General features: G+C 41.3%; 1 protein-coding gene and 1 long non-coding RNA gene across 2 annotated transcripts in view; both read left to right on the top strand.

The window, feature by feature from the left end:
* Positions 1–21,789, top strand: part of LOC127377357 (uncharacterized) — a 180,823-nt gene that overhangs the window by 112,202 nt on the left and 46,832 nt on the right. The window lies entirely within an intron of this gene.
* On the top strand, positions 1,082–7,124 carry slc52a3 (solute carrier family 52 member 3). Its single transcript, XM_051425139.1, has 4 exons — positions 1,082–1,391; positions 3,059–4,148; positions 5,840–5,963; positions 6,236–7,124. Exons 2-4 carry the CDS (start codon positions 3,142–3,144, stop codon positions 6,446–6,448), a joined length of 1,344 nt encoding a protein of 447 aa, XP_051281099.1. The 5' UTR covers positions 1,082–1,391; positions 3,059–3,141; the 3' UTR covers positions 6,449–7,124.

Genomic DNA, 21,789 nt, shown 5'->3' with positions numbered 1-21,789 from the left:
AAAAATATTTTACATTAAGATTTTACAACTAAATAAATGAATAAAACATTACAAATACATTTTCCCCCTTTTTTGCTGGGGACCCACTGAAACCTCCTTAAGGACCTCTGGGGATCCCCACTTTGAAAACCACTATACTGTGTTATATGTGGGACACACACGCATATATTATCCTTTTAAATAATTTTATTGCCTTATGGCTGCCCTTTCTAAATCACTTTAATTCCTAGAGGTATATGAATAAACTTTATTAATATTATAGTGTTGCAGCACTAGTGTCACTGAGGTGTAGTGACATTACACCTTCCTGTAGAGACATCTAACTCAAGTCTTATTTGAGGTTCACCTAAAGTCCACAGGCAAGAAAACTAATTAGTTGGTACAAGGACAAATACCGACGGGGGGGTTTACCAAATGTTTATCTAAAATACTCGTCCAGCAAAAATAAAGTCAAATGTAAGAACAGAGGTCTACATCTCCCTCTGTAGTCAGTTCAGCTCAGTTCACACATTTAACAAGAGGCAGATGTGGCCTTTTAGAGACTAACTAACCCTTCTCACTGTTGAATGAATATACTGTAAAAGTTAAAAGCAGGGTCCCAGATAGACGCAGGTCCCCTTTACTAGTCTAGTGTGGCTACACAATTTGACAAATAAATGCAGGTCTCAGTTAGACGCCTGGTCTGGATTTTATAGAAACTCTTTGGATGTATAAAACCTGTTAAAGCCCACCAGGTCAACCACTTTAGGGAGTTCTAAGCTGCTTCGATCTTGAAACCATGAGCACCAAAGTATCAAATGAATGATTTGTAATTGATATGGTATTCAATAACCTACAGATATTTATAGAAGTCATAAATATACTGGTTTAAATACATAATTTGATAGTTTTGTGCAGAAGGAATTAAAGAGCTGTCCCAAATAAAGGCAGGTTGAGTTCAGTGGTTGAAGCACATACAAACCTGTGCTATTAATTGAAGGTTTCCTGTAAGTGAACTTCTTGCACAAGCTGTATGTTGCACCTGAGACCAGCAGGGGGCAGTGCAGGCCAGGACAGTCAAGAACAACTACTGCAGCACATTTTGTTTTTCTGCTGGAGCAGGTACATGTAGGTGGGCGAGAAAATGTCAAGGGAACCTCGAAGAGTGCTCCAGCACTGACTTGACCTAATTAAGAGGTGGGTGCAGTAAAGCCAGCTCTGTGGATATATAGACACTGCCCTCTGTTATCCAGTGGAGCTGATCAACGGCTGGGGTGGACTCTGACCTACCCATGGGCCATGTGATTCCCATCAGTGTATGTATGTAAGAACAGCCAAAGGAGGTCTGTCACTAACCTCTATATAAGATGACAGCAAGTCTTATTCAACGCCTCCGGGGACTGAAGAAACTTGTAAGTACATTCCCATGTCTAAAAGGAAGCTTATTTTGCATGTGAGACAGTGAGTGTGTGATTAACACTGTGTTTTCTGTTCCTCTAAACCATGAGAATCTGCACTAAGACCACACTTTTCTCTCCATTATCTCAAGTGACTACATTATTTAAAGATTATTTAAACAGTTTTTTCCTTCTAAAAAGCCTTTCTTGAACCAGCGTGGATGTATCATGTGACTCATTATTCTGACTTGGTTTTGTCCATCATCATGAGATCAGTGTGTGACAGAGCATGGAGGCCCATATGGTTTGTTGGATTCCTCCACAACGTGTGAAAGGGATGTGAGAATTGTATCAGCTGCTTGAAACACGTACTGTGGCTGTGAACTAAAGATGACAGATGTTTTTGGTGGTTTTGAGTTTCTGTCAGGAGAGACTTGGTGTCTCTCTCTCCGGCTTTATCTGTGAAGAAAGACGTTTGCCCTTGACTTGGCTACATTAAAGCACATGAAGTTGTCTACTGATAATGAACAATAAACTCAACTGGCCTCAACTGACATTTGCTCTCATTCAGGAATCAGCTGTGAAAGTACATTCACTTCCTGTACAGTGCTATTTTAGACACTAGAATATTTCCATTTTATGCTGCTTTTGCTATGCTATGCTTTATACTTCCAATACTTACATACACACAAAATATCTGTTCAGTACAGAAAATATGCTTCAGATTAAACTGTAACATTTTGCCTCATCTCCAACAGCTACAAATATAAAATGTTGCTTGGACATGAATGCCTAAAAAGATGGAAAGACTTTTATATTGTTGTTCTTTTTTAAAAGGATCTGATCACTTCCTCAACCACTGGCTCAGAGCACGAGTTTTAATAACTCACTGTATCTGATTCATGTGATCTGTGATGAATTATTGAGCCAACAGACTCTGTGTCTAATGTTCTCCTTCACATTTCCAACATTCGTTTCATCGTTCACAATTAAGAGAACATGATCAGACAGAGATCTGGTGCAGTGAAACCATCTCATTAATCAGCTGCACGAGGAATCGCAGGAATGTTTAATGAAAAGTTTTCAATGTCTCGAGTGGTTCTCGAGTCATTTCTGGTTTCTTTTTGGTTGGTCAGTTTTTGTGTATTGCAAAGAAAATTTTAAATGAAAGGCCTCAGAGGAGATTCATCATGTTCAGTATGCCTCCTATTAAAGTGCCAGTTCACCCAAATTACACTAAAATAAATAATATTTTCTTACTTACGGCTAGTAATAATAATTATAATAACATATAATATATATAATAAATGTATTTATATAGCACCTTTTGTACATAAAATGCATCCTAAAGTGCTTTACATTATGGCAGTGAAACAAAACACATTAGATAAAATATATACATACACATACATGTCACTAAAGAGTAAAAGAGCCAATAAAAATACAAAAAAGCCGTAATACATAAAGTATTGGTGTTTATTTGAAGTGAATACTAGTAGAATTCAAATGGCTTGAGTATAATATTTTAAAATCTTAGATTTATTTGTCAGGTTAATAGTATTTAAACTCATTTTCGAACATTTTAATGACTGTATTTATATGTTTTTGCAGTAGAGCTTTAACACTCAAAACCTTCTCATTTTGGAACAGCATCTAAAGTTTCTCCTAACTTTTTGTTCAAGGTATGACGCACAGCAGAGGTGGAACTATTTGGGGAGACGGTTTCTTCTTCGTCAGACTTTCTTGGGACTGATCCGGCTGCAGTATGGCTCTGCTCATCCACCTGCTGGCCTGTGCCTTTGGCCTGGGCTCTTGGGTGGCGGTGAACGGTCTGTGGGTGGAACTGCCGCTCATCGTCAACACTCTGCCGGAGGGCTGGGAGCTCCCCTCCTACCTGACAGTCATCATCCAGCTGGCCAACCTCGGACCTCTGCTGGTCACCCTCATGCACAAACTGTGCCCGGGTCGCCTTAAAGAGCACATTGTCATTTACTCCATCCTCTCCATCGGTGTCCTCTCCTGCATCCTGCTCGCCTTCTTCTGGGATAAGACGACGGTAGTGGCCGGGGCATCACATAGCACCGCCTTCTTCATCATCACCTTCTTCCTCTCTCTGGTGGACTGCACCTCCTCAGTTACCTTCCTGCCTTTCATGATGCAGCTTCCAGCCAAATACGTCACCACTTACTTTATTGGAGAAGGGCTAAGTGGTTTCATTCCTGGCGTCATCGCTCTGGCACAAGGGGTGGGCATTGCCAAATGTGTCAACTCCTCACAGACTGCAGGAAACAACACAGGCGAGAACATGTGGTCAATACACACGGTGTATCTCCCTCCCAACTTTTCCACCGAGGTATTTTTCTTCTTTCTAGCAGCCATGATGTGCATAAGCCTGGCAGCTTTTGTTGCACTGAACAGGCTTCCTCGGACATACGAGCTGTCCACCGAAAACCTCGTGCCAGACACTGTGGCATCTGTCAGCTACGGCCTGGAGAACCCTGGAGCAGAGACCGATGGAGAGGGTGTGAAAGGCCAGTGTGAGGAGGCAGCCCAGAGCAGGCGTCTGCTGGCTGCCCCAAAACACTCTGTGTATCAGCTGACCTTCATCTACTTTCTTGTGGTGTGGGTTAATGCTGCAACCAACGGCCTGCTGCCCTCTGTGCAGACGTACTCCTGTATGCCTTATGGGAACCTGGCCTATCACCTCTCTGCTGCTCTGGCATCGGTGGCCAACCCAGTGGCGTGCACCGTTGCAATGTTCATTCAAAACAGGTAAAAATTGCAAGTTGCACAGGTTTAGATGGTTCATTAAAGGATAGGTTCACAGTTTTTCAAGTCAGTCAGGTGCTTATACGAACAGTGAAACAGGTTCTAGTAGCTTTAATCAATTCTGCCGTTCATACTGGCCATTAAGAAATCCCTTCGTAATGCTCTAATTAAAGTGACTCAATCCACAGTCCACAGTTGTTCTGTGCAAAGATATATTCCAAAGTTTACCTGAAGCTAATAGAGAGGAAGTGAAACTGGTTCTGTTCACACACTAATAACTAAAAGACAGGGACGATATAATATCGCTGTTTATTTAATATTTCTGTTTTTAGTGGCATTTAGAAAACACCATTACCCCTAAGCCCTAGACCAGGGGACTCAAACTGCTGGCCTGGGGGTCATTTCCAGCCCTCCATCCCCTCCGGCCCATCACATAATGTCAGAGATATAATATAATAATAAAAAATAATATTATTTTATTATTTTTAACTGTTGTTTCATATCAATTTTAACTCCCCCTTCATATGCAATTAAAATAAAAGCACAATTATATACTTAAAAATGTATTTAATTTGTATTTGGATAAAATAATAGCAAAGATCAACGGAAAATGTGTGCAAAGGGCAGCTTTTCTGAGCTTTAAATGTTGTTTGGCAGCAAAGAAAAACTAGATATAAAATGATGATGATATAAAAATATACAGAAAGTTTTTTACACTCTAAAAATGTCCATGTCAATAATGGAAATATGTTCAGAATATTGCACTTTCTTGTAGTACTTGAACGTTGAAGTGGCCCTCCTATGAGATGACAGTGGCCCCTGAGCAAATTTGAGTTTGAGGCTCCAGTCCTAGAACGCAGGTGAGTCCACTTGAGAGGTCATGGTTACCTCAGACATGTTTATGATAACAGCAGGACAGAGAGGACTGAACGCTGTAGAAATGTTTAGACAGAAGAGACTCTGACTAGAAAATCTACTTTAGAAGAGTGCTTTGGTGAATTTTATGGATATGAAACCAACTTATGATGGCTGGATAATTTTTATAGGCAGTTTTTGTTTGACCGATTGTTTAACTATGGGGCTGATTCGTCTCAGAATATAAAAAATAAACCCCAAAAACACGCTTCAGAAATACAAAAGAAAGAAATGCTGAATGAGAGATTGTTACATAAGCTAGTGGAACAAAAGGCTAAACAAGAAGTGACTTTGGTTCTCTATATGAGGATTCAGCAGTTTGTCTCACTGTCCCTCCACTGTTGTTCAGGAAGGAAGCAAAGTCCGGAGAAACTAAAAGAGGGAACCCTAAAAAAGTCTGTAACTTTGGAAGATATCTACTTCCATCCATTTGACGTATTCAGACTAGACTCCCATATTAATGTTCTAATTTCACTTCCATTAGAAGCTCATTAGAAAATGATCCTTGAATGGTGAGTATGAAAAGGAGGAATGATTAAAGCAAGAAAGAAACTGTTTTAATGTCCATGCGAGCACCTTTTAAGACACTTGAAGAACTGTGAACCAATTCCTTTAACTTATTTTTTCAGGGTGTCTCTGTCACTCAGATAAATGGCACATTGTTTATGTGGGATAATGAAAGTCAGACAGACTATCCTTTGAAATAGAAAGTGTCTGTTATCTGAAAGTGAATTAAAAAATAAAGAAACCGCCGCTGATATCGAACCTCTTGTTTTTAGGTCACTGGTCTTTCTCGGTGTCCTGACGGCGTTGGGGACGGGATTTGGCAGCTATAACATGGCTATGGCAGCTCTGAGTCCATGTCCCTTGCTTCAGGGGTCTGTGGTGGGAGAGATGATCATTGTAAGTGCAACACAAACAAGTTGTGATGACGCGTGGCTTGGAAAGACCATGACACACAAAAAACATTTCTCAGAGGCTTTATCAGGGAAATGTGTCAAAGTTCAACACCTGAGTATTGAGTAACCTCATAACTGCTTACTCATACCTGATGATGAGGTTACATATTTGGTCTGTGTAGTGATGATGAAATGTGTTTTTATGACCCAAATGATGTTAAACATTCCCCAGATTGTTATTCAGATGAGTACATTTTGTTATTCTGCCCTCGCCAGGTGCTCTCATGGCTCTTCTTCACCGGGACGCTGACTTATGTCAAAGTAATGGTGGGCGTCATCCTGAGAGACAGGAGCCACAACGCCCTGGTCTGGTGTGGGGCCGCGGCACAGATGGGCTCACTAGTCGGCTCGGTCACCATGTTCCCGCTGGTTAACACCTACCAGCTGTTTAAGTCGGGAGACTTTTGCAACACGAAATGTCCTTTATGACGGTTGATCTGAGACCTGCAGTACCGAGGAGGTTAAAGGAATAGTCAGACATTTGTGGAAATTAGATGAGAAGATCTCTCACTGTGTGTGTGTGAGTTGATTCCTTTAGCTTAGCTTAAAGACTGGAAGCAAAGGGAAACTGCTAGCCTAGCTCTGTCCAAAGGTAACAAAGTCTGCCTGCGAGCACCTCTCAAGCTTACTAATTAAACCGCTGGGGTTTTATGTCTAAATCTATTTCTTTCATTTGTACATTATTGTTTGTGTACGGATTAAATAAGTTAATTAGTGAACTTGGTGCTTGTAAGCTGACTTTATACTTTGGACAGAGCCAGGCTAACTGTTTCCCCCTGTTTCCAGTCTTTATGCTAAGCTAAGCTAACTGGCTGCTGGCTCTAGCTTCAGGTTTAGCCTACCAACATGAGAACGGTATTAATGCTCTCATCTAACTCTTGGTAAGAAAGTAAATAAGCGTATTTCCCAAAATGTAAAACCACTCCTCTGATGTTTCTCTGTAGGACAAATCCAGCCTTTTGTTAAAGAAGACATATTTTTGCATTTATTTAATTTCCTTTGCAGCTTTGTGATTTTTTTAACCGTGTTTGTGTCAAAGTAATTTATAACACTATGATGGGAAAAGCTATTAACTTGTATAAATAATAAATATAAGAAAGTTCAACACTGGCTCCTTCATTCTCATAGAGCAGCTTCTTTCCAAAAGGTGCACTGCACCAATCATGAAACTGTCCGCTCATTCGTCCACTAGATGGTGCAAGCCCACTTCTATATATTACAACCTGTCACTCCACATTGTGCAGGCACCCAGTGACTACAAATCCCTGCCCATGAAATATATTTATACTGTGTACAAAAGATAGATTTTACACAAGTAAGCTAAAGATTTAATGTTGACATTTATACACCTACTATACGGGATGTTTCCGTTTAGATTTAAGCATGCATGTATAATATGATAGGCTAATAAAAAAGAGGTTATTGATGCATTTTATTTCTGTGAGTATGACCGAGAGAGACACGGACAGCTACATATAGTGTTCTGCTACCAGCTCAAGGACAATCAGTGGGATGTAATGTAGATGTCCAGGTCTTGTTGAAATACAAGTGAGAGTGGCCAATAGAAGTCCTGCAGTAAATATTAACTTTGTAAAGCTTAAATAGTTGAATTGCTGTTATTTTCAGTACCCAGTGGTTCAAAGTAACTCTGTAGATTTCAATAACTGTACTTAAGTACAATTTTGAGTTATTTTCTATTTTACTTTTAACTTCTACTCCACTACATATATTTTACAGATATAGTTAGTGGTTGTACAAGCATGAGTTTATAACATATAACAAACTAGAGACATTTACTCCTCACTTGAACTCCTCACTTGATTTATTTAAATAAACATTCAAGGCCCGAAGACGCAAAGTTATCCAACAATTCACTGAAAAGCAAAAATTAGAGAAAAGTCCAAAAAAATTAAATAACAGGTGACATTTTTCTGCAGAACTACTTTTATTTTTCACACTTAAAGTACATTTTGCTGCTTTTGACTGCAGGATAGGAGAATATTTACATTATTGTATTAATACTTTTAGGATCAGAGTGCTTCTTCCATCTACCTTCTACTGGGTATGCCTAATATTTTGTCACCATCCTTGTAAACAGATCACAAGTTTTTTTTCTCATTCGATTTCCATAATTAAAAGGACCATTATAAGTGATGAAGACTACAGACTGAACTAGTCGTGGAAATGGTCATGAACAAAAAGAAAGAGAAGAGACAAGATAAACAGCCATGAGAAACCAGACAGTGATCCCTATAATACGTCTGATCCAAACCCCCCCCCCCATCATCCCCATCAAAGATGCTGCCGCACATCCTCTGAGGAGGACGGAGGGACGCTGGTCATCCATGGGAACCGCAGAGTGGTTTCCCATCAGCAGCTGTTCATCCTCTCTGCCCCCTTGCCCTTCAGAAGGAGAGCGAGAGGTTCCCCGGCCTGGAGGAGGAGGAGGAGGAGGAGGAGGGGGGCTCTAATTACTGATGCTCAGCGGGGGCCGATGGCTGTTGCTCCTGCCGCTGGTCACTTGGGAGCTTCCCTGACCTCGACACTGAGTAAAAACAAAAAGATAAGGAAGGGAAAATGGGGCCACAATTAGCCCTATGTAGCCTCTAGGGCCCAGGATCAGTGGAGGAGAAGCACAGATGGGACTTTCTCACTTGGATTTGTTGGATATACATTGCAGTATTGTGTTGAGCTGTACAGAAATCACTGCAGTCGGGTGTTGATGCACATTTGAATGATGGGTTAGAATGAAATATACAGATTTATTGTTTTTGTCTTGAAATAAAAAAATTTGAGCGCGGTCCTGAACTAGGACCTGAAGATTGCATACTAATGCTGCTCTCTTGTTGCTAACATGACCTTGAGTATTTACATGTAATCAAAAGGATTTTTCCCTAAGCTTCATTAGCTAAATTCCTTGATTGGCTCGGGGCTTTTGTGTCGGGACAAAACAAAGCAGCAAAGAAAAGTGTATCTTTTTCCTGCGAGTGTCAGATGGTCCCATCGCTCCTCCAGCTGGTCAGGAGGGGCTGTGGCCACCTGGATGCTGTGTCCCGGTGCTGTGAGATCCTACAGTCTCCTCTGCCATGTGAAGACTCCACTTACTACGCCACTGAGAGGTCCATCTGCTCAGGACGACACCTCCCAAAGAGCCCCCCCCACCACCACTACTACCACCACCACCACCACCAAAACAGCTCCCCTGCCTCCAGCCAACCACTGTGCCTCTCAGCTAAATGAGCAGCGTGTCAAATGGAAGGAGGATTTACCCTTCCTTTAACTGGATAAGAGAATGAATTCACAGCCCCGTGATGCAATGAATGAATGAACCCACCTGCACCTCTGCTGCTGAATCGACAGATATGTCACCTGTGTCGGACATTGCACGTTCTTCTCGTTCTGAGGCACGAATGCAAGGTTCACTGAGTAGCATGTTAACATTTGACACAACGTGAGAGTGCGGCCACGCAAAGGGAAAAGCTGGTTTTTGTTTTGTTTTTTCTCGTTGACAAAAATAACAAAACAATGCTCAGAAAGTGTGGAAATTTTCTTGGGCGATCCCGCAGGCCCGACAGATTTTGGCAGCTGATGTTCAGGTGAACAGCTTGTGGGTAAACCAATTGCTGATGCAAGCAGACAATTCACAGACAGGCACAGCTCAAACAGCATCTCTCTCATCAATTTCCACACACACCCCATTTAATAAATGCTGTCCATTTATTTGAAATTGAATGTGACAGCCCTCTGTCATTTCACTATAGTGTCTCGGAGCAGACAGTGATGCACATGGGCCCACTCCTCGTTTTCTATCAGCAGGTATTGATGTTGCTTTAATGAAGTGCCTAGCACTCCACCCTAGGAAGAGACAAGTCTGTCAGCATATGTAAATGCTTCCTGCCTGTCATTGTTGTGAAGGGTTCAGCATGGGTCAGCATAGATTCCCCCTCTGGGAAGCCTTTGTTCTGGGGCCCGACTGTGCCACATGAGGAGCCCAATTACAGAGCCGCACAGCAGGACGGGGGTGCTAACTTGTTACCCTGCTGTAGTGAGCTAATTATTACCTCCACTCTGTGGGTAGTAAAGAGCCAGCGCATCATGGATGGGTAACAAAAGCTAGCTTGTCTGTATGCACGCAGCTTTTACATAAATGGGTTCCAGTATATGATAAGATGTTTCGCTTCGGTGAATTGGTTTATATTAAAGGCACCATTATCACAGTTTGGGAAAAGGTCATCCTAATTTTCCAGCCATAAATAGCTACTGAACTACTTTAATCCCAGAGGAGCTCCTGTGCATTGTCAATGCAAAGGCAATTTACAGGCTACAGACTGCCAACCACATAACCTTGATGTGGTGTCGAGAAATGATTTATGAAAATGCATCCTGCTCTCCCCGTCCTGAGTGAGACCTGGCTGGACCCAGAGTGTTGACACAAAGCCCATACGGCCGAGCAAACAGACACTCGCTGAATTATCATTCATATCATAACATCTCAACGGGCTTTTGTTCCCAGTTCCTGATGAGATATTGGCAGTCTGTTTCTCATCAAGCAGTGCAAGAGATTTGCCAGGTTTTCGCCGAGCAGCAAAATGTTTCAGCTGACGCGCAAAATGATGCTTTATGCTAATGCCAGTGAGGGGGAGATGTAAGTCGGGTATTTGATGAAAAGTAACACTGAGCAGGTCAGCCTAAATGTGTAAACACCTCTGAGCAGTAGCTGCGTTATGAGGAGTGTTTTGGAGGGCAGAATAAAGGGCATATTTTAGGAAAAAACACCAAACACACCTCTTGATGCGTATAGACGCCCCTTTCCTTCTTGCTATTAGCCCCCTCCCCTTATATCCAGCCCATTCATCTCCTTCTCCCCACCCCCAGTGACCAGTCTAGCCCAGCTGCTAGGGGCTACCAGTCCCCCCTCGTGTGTGGGGCCAGTCAAGTGGAAAATGGCTGCTACCGAGAGAGCCCACTTTAGAGAGCCATCATCCTTTGAAGGGGCATGATGGCCTTTGACAGCCGCAGTGTTAACATGGAGCCCACACGAACACAGCACTGCTATTATCGTGTTTACTAAAGCAAGAGGAGAGAAGAGGGGATCAAGGGGAGACCCTGTTGGTTGATGTTTGAATCCAGGGGTGGCAGGGTGCTAGTCTGAGCCACGCCACAGTGGCTTTGTGGGGAAACATGACATGGGATCACTCACAGCCAGGTGGAGATTGTAATTCAACACATCAGTTGAGCTTTTAGCAGGCAGATCATTCAGTGTGTGTCGTGGGGATGTGTTTTTGTCCTTCTCATGTTTTCTTATCTTGGTACAGTGTGACTAGCATTCAAACACTCACCTGTTTCAGGCAGATATGACAGGTAACGTAACTCCTGCGCTCACAGTTCAGTTGCTTTGGCACAAACTTCTAATGAAAAATTCTCAAAGCACTGTGTGCGATTCTCAAATGTAAAGTTCATTTTCTCACAACCATTCATGCAGTTCTTGTTGCTTTCACACAAATATCTTCAAATGTATTTTAAAGGCAAATATCTGTTACCAGATGAACACGAGTGTTTGGATGTTGAATAGCCAATGAGTGTGGAGGTGTTGTTTTTAATTTCTAAATGGTTCCTTATTTACATAAATTTGTTGCACTGAGACTGATAATTAAATTCATCTATTTCCCACTTCAAATGTGGTACATAAAGGGTTTTTAATATGAATAGAAACCTGTAAACAAACAGAAATTGTTAGGATATTTAACTGTAGTGTTGTGTCTACTGTCTCTAATTCCATAAATATTTGACCCTCTTAACTTAAAGGTCCAGTGTGTAACATTTATGCTCTATTGGCAGAATATAATATTCATAGGTATGTTTTCATTAGTGTTTAATAACCTGAATATAATAATTGTTGTGTCTTTGTTTCCTTATAATGAGCCGTTTTTATCTACAGAGTGACTAGGTCCTCTTCCACTTCCATGTTGAACCGGCATGTTTCTACCGTAGCCCAAAACAGACAAACCAAACACTGGCTCTAGATCGGGCCTTTAAAGTTTTCATACGAGTTATTGTCACTTTTTAAGTTGATATAGCAAACTTGTTGCCTCTGGCCATCTGAATGTCAAATTTTAGCTGTGTAACTCTTTGACCATTAAATGTTCCACAATGTTCACCAGCTAGTTGCTAACTGTGTCTGTCTGCTGTTTGGTGTTGAGCAGGTAGTGCACAGCGGGTTTCTCTGAAAACAGCTTCCTGCTGTGTCCAAAAGCAACACTATGAGAGTGGTGAGAACGAACCAAAACAGTAAAGCTGTGGGCCAGACAGATAAACAATGAGCTCAAACTCACTATCAAATTCTGTAAGGCTGTATATCAGGTGATAATTCTCTGTAGGTTCATCCCTATGAGTGATTCCTTCCACATTGTCACACATTGTTAATTATTATCGTGAATGTTGGCCTTCTGCAGGACAAATGAAGAATAGTATGAAATGTTTGCTCTTTAAATGTTTTGATTCAGAAAATGTGCCCAAGCAATTGAGAAACAGTAATGGGCTCATTAGCTGATGCAGTGTGCTCTAATCCACCTTTGACCTTATGCAATGTGTGCAGCCCAATTTATGGATGCAGGTTGGATCAGCAGCAGATAAAAGCTGACACCATTTCATCCGGCCCTGCTCTCGCTGGCTTTACTCCAACACCGGCTGACTGCTGATCTATGGCTGTAACTCGACCAAGCCGCTCTCACAGCTCCGGCACATGTTGCTTGAGGACACACGTGGATCTCAGAATGAGCAACAGTGATTTTAACTGCAACAAATGGTCGAGGTATGTCATTATCCAGATTTTTGGTGAAGGGATCATTACCTGCCACAGATGCCACTGTTGTTTTGTGTCTCCATTTGTCCTCGGGCTCGTATAACCACAATACTTGAAAAGAGCAGGAGGTGCCTTTGTGTAGACGCACACCTGATCTTAGCAATCAATTGGCAGCTCTACCCCTCACACAAGTCTCTCAGGCCCTGCCTCAAGGCCGTCCATCTGTTGCTGCAAAGGATGTGTGGCCATGGGTGAATGTGCTCGCTCGCGTGCAGGTCGCCATCTATCTGCGTGCACGTGTGTGTCGGGGAGTGGGAGGTTGCAGACAATATGTGATTTGTGGTTTTGCGCCTGTTGACACCCCTGCTCCCAGAGGTGTAGCTCTCTCACTCTCTCTCTATAATCATGAAACTGATATTTACAGCGGAAAGAGGTGACAAACAAATGTGGCAAGATGCTCGGTGTGTAATTAGTACAAACAGAGGTAGCATCACAGAGCTGGAGGGGGGAAAAGACCTATAGATAGACCTATAGTATATTACGCCCTTTATTTACCGGATGTAAAGATGTACATGAAGTGAAGGAATCTGAGGTGAAGTGAGTCTTTACTGTACTAATACTGTATTAACAGATTTTCCCCCTGTTGAGTCTGCATTACACTGCTGTTCATGAACAGGTTATCTTCTCTGAGTACATCAGAAAAGACTTCTGATGGTGGTGTTAAATGCCTTCAGCGTTAAATACTCCTTTGTGTGTCTGTGTGTGTGTGTTTTGCAAGTGGAAATGCCTTGACTTTTTATGCAAAGTGTCTTACTTCAGCTATGAGAAAAGCAGCGCAGAAGAACAATGGAAATGAACATTACAGAAAGACTTAATGTCCTTGTACACGCAAGACTTTAAATAGTATTTTGTTTCGTCCACGAAGGGCTCTGCCTTCCCCATCGCTCGGCATGAAACATGGTGACAACAAAATGAGGAGAGAAAGGTGAAAAAGCATCCATAGTTTAAAATTCACACACATGCTTGACACTGAGGACAATGATACTGTTATTTTACTTTCACTCAACTGTATTTTAATGTCTCTTTTAAGGAAAACTTGTTTTGTATCAGTTACTGGAATGCAAGTCGTGTAGTAGTGTGTAATAAGGGAAATTATTATGTTACTAAGTAATATACTCTGGAATCCCTGTCTGATAAGATTTAATTATCCTGTAACAGTCTATACTGTAGTTCAGCAGATTAACAGTGAAGTGTGAAATCTATGAACAACTTATACATTGTCTCAGTGGGTTAACTTCTAGTCAATTAAATAATAGTGAAATTAAAATATCGACCCAGATCCCAGATTTATATTCTCTTTAAATTGTCTTTCATTCTTAACCTTGTTAAAACAAACACATTTATTGTCATTATTTATAAACACAATAATACAGCCCCCTCCATTAGGGGGTGGCGGATTACATGTAACTGAGTGAGGTAATCAGGATACAAACAAAAGGTAACTGTAATCCATTACAGTTACAGAAGAAAAGATGTAATCAGATTACAGCTACATTTAGTAAAAATTTGAGTATTTAGTAGGATTATTTTAAAATAAATCAGTTTTCCTTTTTTATGCTAAAAATCTTTACATTTTCCACTTTCTTCTCAAACATTACATCAATACTTCTTATTGAACATTATTTTCTCTTGTTTTTATTTACATATTTGGTATTGAGGGAATTCAAAAGTTACAGAAAGTGATCATGTTACTTTACAGGTCATTAGTATGTGTATCTGAGTAAATTTTTAAAGGCCCCTGGTCTGAAGTATAATTTTGTTATATATATCAGGTTCCAGGAAAATACTTATCTTCCTACTGGTAGTGGAAGGAAAAGAGACTGGTGAATAAGGGAGTAACAATCGGGTCTTCTAGGACAGAAAAATACATTATACTACTATATATTATTGTATTATTGTAAGTACGGTACTAAAGGGTCCTGGGAAACAAAACTCAAGTGTGGGAAAATTGTGAAATCCATACAAATGTATCCTGTAAAACACAGGCGATACTCTAAAGTGTTACCACAAATTGTACCAATTCAGTGCCGTTATATTATTTTGAAATAATATATTATTTGGGGGGGGGGTTGCTATTCTAAATCACAGGGAGGGTCCAAAGACAATATTAATAGCCCTGGAGATAGTCTGAAGTGAAACATAAAGTTCAATCCCTCTCCACACCCTAATAACTTGTGTACAGTAAAGGCATAAAATATAATAAACGTAAGGACAAACACATAACGGCAGGAGACTAATGGACAACAACTTTGCAGATATAAAAAGCTCACAGCACAAGGTACACACTATTACAAACTTTTGATTCTAAGCATTTGAAGCCTTTATCTCAAGGGTAAAAGCGGAAACTTTCCTGGGTGAGTCTGATGGTCCATTATGTATCTGGGCTGTGCATTACAGTGAAGAATATCTTGTTTCTTAAGAGCTTACGGGAATATAATGTTTGATACCACTGACCTTGTAAATATTGAACCTTTCCAATGGATGAGCAACACATAACTGGATTCAGGGTTGTTCCGTGTTGAGTCTGGTCACATTTCATGTACAGAATATGTAAGGAATGGATAAATAATGAATTGATAAGGGAAAAGAAGCATGTGTTGTACTGTAGCTTTGTTCTGTATTGTTACCTTGATTTGTTCCGTTGTGATCAAAAATATAATTTGCGGTGTTCTTCCGTGTGGCATTTGTATTTATATTTCCCTTTAATTGGTATCACAGGGCTTGCCAGTAGTTCGGTAGAAACCTGTAGAGTTTTTTAAGCTTTAATGATTCATTTCATTATCTCATGCAGGTTATTGATCTCTCTCATGCCTGCACGGCTGCTCTGGAAGCAGAAGAGTTGGAGCTGAAAAACAGCAATGTGTCATGTTCAAACCAGTGCCCATGTTAAAGTGAGAGTACACAGGGAGTGCTCTCACTTTAACATGATTTAGTTTATTATGGGGATTCAGTGCTGGAGAGAATGTCATATGCTAAGTTAACCTCTGCATGCCTCGCTGGCTCGGTGCCAGTTATGAAAGGACACGAACATGGAGACACTCTCTTTGATGACGACAACTGGCAAAGTCCCCAACCTTTAAAACAACTCGAGCCGCTGCTGGATGTATCGATGGGTGTGAGTGCACTCAATAAATCTGTGAGGGTCTGATTCAGACTCCCACACATCACCGTCCAGTGTCCTTGAAAGCAACTAATGCCATATCAGTTCAGGAAACACAAGATCTGTCCGCTCTGCCACAAGTCAATGAGTCACTGAGAGCACTTTTAATTGTGTGGATAGCGGGTGATGTCCATTTCATAAATATATCGAGTAAAATACTCGCAGATCATTTCAAACCGACCCTCCGAGCATGTCTTTTCATTGGACAGCCTACTGTGAGGACAGCCAACAATCCCATTGAGAAATTAGCAGGGTCCCCTGTGCTTTCCTCTCCTTTAATGAATAATTCAGCTGTCAGGGTGAAAGCAGGGCGAGGAGACCTTGTCAGTGACGACTGACTCAGCACTCTGTGGCCTGAGGGTGACACTCTAAACCTGAGCGATGCATCCTGTTCCCTCCATAACAGGTAGTGGTGCTACAGTATGTCTCCAGTGTTGGTGGCCACATGATCGCCCAAGTGCAGAGGAAATATAGAGGAGAGGAAGCTTAGTCGGGATCGACTCATCGTCAGGCTCCCATAAAAGGTTCAGCAGATCAAGACAGTCTGTTGGTTGCTGAAGCACTTTGGTCCAGACTGAAATATGTCAACAATTATTAAACTATAACATTTTGTACATGGTAGCTAGAGGAGGAATCCTACTGATTTTGGTGATCCCACACTAAAGTTGTCCCTTATCCTGTAAAGTGTCTCAGCGTCTACTTGATGGATTTTAACTCAACAGTATTTGGTACAAACATTCAAGTTCCCGTCAGGATGAACTGTCAAAACTTTTGTGATTCCTTAACTTTTCATCTAGTGCCATCATTAGGTCAAATGTTTAATATGTCCAATACTTTGGTTTACGACAAGACTGTGTCCCCGAGAGGAGCAACAACGCCACTTGTTTCAGCAAATCTCCCAAAACAACATTGATCACGTTCAAGTGACAAAGACCTTTCCTGATGATAAGTGACCTCTAAACCTAACCGAGACATTTTTGTGCCTGAAACTAACCAAACTTTAACCGTAGCGTTGTCAGAACATAAAACACGTTTCCAACCAAGATTTTAAACAGTCTTGAAAGACAAATAATGTCGTCCTTTCGCTAGCTTATGTCGATAGCTTATGTCAGCCTCAGTCACAAATGTCAGCATGCTAACACACTAATCTATGAAGATAGACAGTAAACAGTATGCCTGTTAAACATCAGTGTCACTGTAAGCATGTTGATGTTAGCATTTAGCTCAAAGCCATGATGTGCCGGCGTACAATCCTCACAGAGCTAGCAGGACTATAAACTCTTAACTCTTGTGATGTGAGCCGCACATGCAGGAAACAGCAAATAACGGTCAAAATAATTATATTTTCTATACATCCTTTTGTGCCTAGGTCAAACTTCCATTCATTTACCCTCATTTTTAACACCAATCTATATGTCAGTATATAGTATATATAGTATATTTTGTCCTTTCTTTCTTTCTATTGGGTGCATCATGCCTGTGGCTGTCTCCTGCATTCATAGCCACTGGAGGATGAATGGCATTTCAGCACAGTTACAAAAGATGATTCCACATCCAGGGCACACAAGCCCCCTGGGCCCGCCGCATGTGCCTCCTATGGTCCACAGAGCTCTAAGCAAACATCTGTTTTGCTCTGGAAACAACCTTTGATCTCAGAGCAAAGACTTGCAGTCAAATTAATGAAGAAAAGGGATCATTACAAACACAAGTGAAACCGCAAAGTCAGTTTTTCCTTTTATTGATCAGGCGTGTAAGTGTAAGGTTAAGGATGATTCATTTCTTCAGCCTCTGCTCATGAGCTTATCACACTCGATCGATGCATTTCAGGTTAGTAGAGGAACCGAAACTCTCATAGCACGACCCACTGTGAGTCCATTACTTCTGTGCATAATGTCACTGTGAAGAATTCTTCACATGTATGCCCTGTTGTATGCAGTATTTTACAAATACTGAGTTTACAGGAAAAAGAACGTCTAAAATGTTTACAATTTTTAGATGAAATGTATCTACTGGGCTGTTTTATTAAAATGAAGCCTTACAAGGATATCAACAACTACTCATAAACTCAACAAACTAAAATAATTGTCTCCACTTCCTCTCTAAGTTGTACCAAATTATATCGTTCTTTCCAGGAAACTTCCAAGGAAATTATAAGGATGTTTTATTTCTCTACATGCCAAGAATTCAAATCTATTGAATCTAAAAATACTAGGATTAGCATAAAAACTGCAGGTATCTTAGATTGTTTTAAAAAACCAAGAATTCCCAGAATAAAGGACATGACCTCAGGGACCCCAGGCTGCACAGAAAATACAACAAATACATACTGTAATTAAGAATATGAAAATCTGCATACTGATATTGATTAGGTACTAATTAAAATCTAACTCTATTACGGTTCATTTCAGCCATTACAGCCTTTGTTGATTAAAACACAAATTAGCAGGAATGACGCTGCTTCCCTGCTATATGTGCTTGTATTTAACATAACATTATGCAATTGGACTCTTGCCAGTAAAACACACAAACACACAAACAAACAAACAAATGACAGATTAAAGACACACAAGAAAATCCAAATTCTAATCCTGTGTTAATTGTTCAGTTGTCTCTTGGTTTGAGCCAAATATACGTCAGGGTCCTGCTGTGTATTTACATATCAAAACACCTCTTTTTTTCTCCTCGTTTAAATATTTTTGATGACACATTCGGCATTCAGTGACATAAACGTATTACATCAAATGTGAAACTCTGCAATATAAAACCTAAACTACCACAACAACTCATAGGTCAGAGACGTGTTTACATCGTCCTGTAATCCGTCTCATATAACTAAACCTTACCCACCAGATTCTGTTGCTCTCAGAAATACAGCGCATTAAATAGGATTAAGTTCCAATATAATTATATTTGATGAGAAAGAATTCACTGCTTGTATTAATCTGACAACGTAAAATTTCCATCTATCCACCCATCCATTATGTATACCTGCTTATCATATGCAGAGTCACAGGGGGGCTGGCGCGTATCCCAGCTCACACTGGGCGGGAGGCGGAGTATACCCTGGACAAAGCCCAGCCAATCACAGCCAGGATAAATATGGCACATTAAATGAACAGTACTTCTGATCTAATGATACGTTTTCTGATTAAAAGGGAAAACATTTTTCTAATTATACAGTGTGCATATCAAATGGTACCAGAAGAAATTGCAGTACAGACCTTTTTTCTACAGAGAGCCTTTTGCTGAATTGCATGCTGGGATAGACTTTAAACATGATATTGGATATTAGACTACACATCGGTGATACTGCCACCTAGTTAGCAGTTCTTAATAGTGGCAGTAAAAATCTGATTTTAACTATAGTATGCTGTCAGTGTGTGAAGTGGAAATGGAGAGATTCACGTCAGATGCACATGGATGCTTCAACAAATCTTTGAGTCTTTGACTTTTGATAGCTGACTTGACAATCATTGTGAGAACACATTTTCATAAAAAAAAAAAAAAAACCCTGAAACATTCCTGTCAGTCTCGTGAGAAAAGCGCAGTACCAATCATTAGTGATGTAGAGAGAAAGATTAAGTGACAACAGCCTTCTCCCAGACATAAAAAGCCTTTTATTGAGAATTCAAACAGGTGTCATACTGGTTTCTGAGAGGGAAAACAAATGACAGGCTACTGAGCCGTAAATAGCACAGCAGACGATGGGAGATTGGCCATATGTCCACTGTGTGTGTGCGCGCCAGCTACACTGGCTTGGTTTGAGATAGGATTCTTTTGGGAACGTCCCAGTAAAAGCTCCTCTGGGACGGAGAGGGATTCAACTACAACATCCATTCACTCAATTTTGGTAATCTGAAATGCTTAAACAGTGCATTTGTCTCCTCTGAGGTTTGGATGTATTAAAATGACAATTTTACATCTGTGTCATCTGTCAATGCTGAGCAATTAGATGACAATCATAATCAAAAACGTTGCTGAAACACTGATGTCAGATACAGTGAGAAAGCATCAGTTGAGCCAAAATGTTGGTGTGATGGCGCGATATTATTTAGAAATTCATATTTGTGTACCTCATTAGCCCTCTTCATGTACCCTCTACATGAGTGCAGGGTCTTGGGTATGTGTGTGTATGTGCGCACATGGGTGTTAGGCAGGGATAGGACGTTCTCCGAGGAGCACGCACCTCCATCTGGGCCAAAGTAATTGGTCTGCTATTCATATTCAGCAGTGTAATAGCCTCGAGCTGTTCATACAGTCACACATGAACTACTTACGCTGAGAACAATCAAAAGATGGGTTGACCCAAGTGTCAGTTTTTTTTCAGGAGGGGTTACCGAAGCAACATGGTGAGAAAATCTAACCTGGTTTGATGGGATGCATAAGAAGATAAATCCCTTTTCTGATTGAATCTGCCGAACATTATCCACAGGCTTCCAGTCGGCAGCATTTAGCAGGAGATTTACATTTTTTTTATGATGCAGAAACACAGTTAGATTGTGCTAGTTCTTGGGACGGTGAAGGTGAAGAAAGAAAAAAAGGGAGTGGTGAATCTCAGTGAATCTTGCATTATGATGAACTGCCATTAATAGAACCTGCTGCACTTTGAATAAGAAAAAAAAAAAATCTGTCCTCCTTTCCCTGAGAAAGGCCTACAGCAGTCCTGCACTCTGAAATGTATGCAGTGAATCATCAATTACAGTGACAGCTTATGTTGAATTACTATCATGTTGAATAAATAAAATGTTAAAGTACCAGAGAGTGCAATGATAACATGCACAATAACGCTGTATATGTGCATAAACACTTCCTTGGCAACCAATAAACTGGACTCTATTTCACCATTAACACCACCTTCAGTGCAGTGTAAAGTCCCCTGTTGTAAAGGTAAGCCGCCGCTGATGTTTTTCCTGTGTAAAAACACCTATAATTACCTGCGTAATGGAAGAAAGCACCCTTCATCATCTGATCATTCCTCAACAAGATAAATATGGTGGTCAAGGCATTTAGAGACAAATGCTATCCTCTTGGTGGCAAGGGTTTGGAGTGGTGTATTTATCATGGTTTGAAGTGGTGTCTGAGTCTAACCAAAGTACTGATTATTCAGAGTGAAGAGGAGCTGCCAGCCCATTACCTCCCAGAAAATAACAATGTGAACACCCGCCTCCCTGGCCTTTCCCAATGTAGTCTGTCAGAGCTTGTCAGCTGCAGCACCATTCATTCAATCTCAACAAGCACCGTGCTCCAGGATTCATTCCCTGTCCTGCACTATCTCTCTCTCCTTTTAGCTTCACTCTCCCTACGCTGCCTCGCATTACCTCCCAATGTCTTGCAGGTTGCTGTACCCCTCCACCCCCCACCCCATCCCCGCCGCCGCCACCCCTTTCAGCCCCACCCCACCCGCTCACTTCCTCCCATTCTGCAAGCCTGTGCTGCTCCACCCCTCCACCCTACTTGGTCCTGATGAGCCATTGTGAGATTCAAGCAGATGGATGGGGAACAAAGGGGTGAGAGGGGGGCCCCTCTGCCTGTCCCCCTTGTATCACTGCCAACCAGGCTCTGGGTAATCTTCTCAAGCTTTCACGGCAGAGCAATGAATAACCTCAGCCTCCTCTCTGAGACCCAGGCTTCGCCGCAGCCGCCCCCCTCTTATCTTACCCTCTGCAGACTCGCCAGGGCCGGCTGCTCCCCGGATAGCATCTCTCACCCTCGCTTTCTACTCACTGTCTCTGCCCTCCACACCCAATA

The sequence above is a fragment of the Dicentrarchus labrax genome, unplaced genomic scaffold (genome assembly GCF_905237075.1).
Source record: "Dicentrarchus labrax unplaced genomic scaffold, dlabrax2021, whole genome shotgun sequence".
NCBI classification, from domain to species: Eukaryota; Metazoa; Chordata; class Actinopteri; family Moronidae; genus Dicentrarchus; species Dicentrarchus labrax.
The sequence above is the reverse complement of the archived record's forward strand: the minus strand, read 5'-3'. Positions and strand labels throughout refer to the sequence as shown.

Bases quoted from the DNA above. Each gene is read 5' to 3' on its own strand.
- slc52a3 (XM_051425139.1), top strand. From the start codon at position 3,142: ATGGCTCTGCTCATCCACCTGCTGGCCTGTGCCTTTGGCCTGGGCTCT. The intron at 4,149-5,839 runs GTAAAAATTGCA...TCTTGTTTTTAG, and splicing joins GCAATGTTCATTCAAAACAG to GTCACTGGTCTTTCTCGGTG. The intron at 5,964-6,235 runs GTAAGTGCAACA...TGCCCTCGCCAG, and splicing joins TGGTGGGAGAGATGATCATT to GTGCTCTCATGGCTCTTCTT.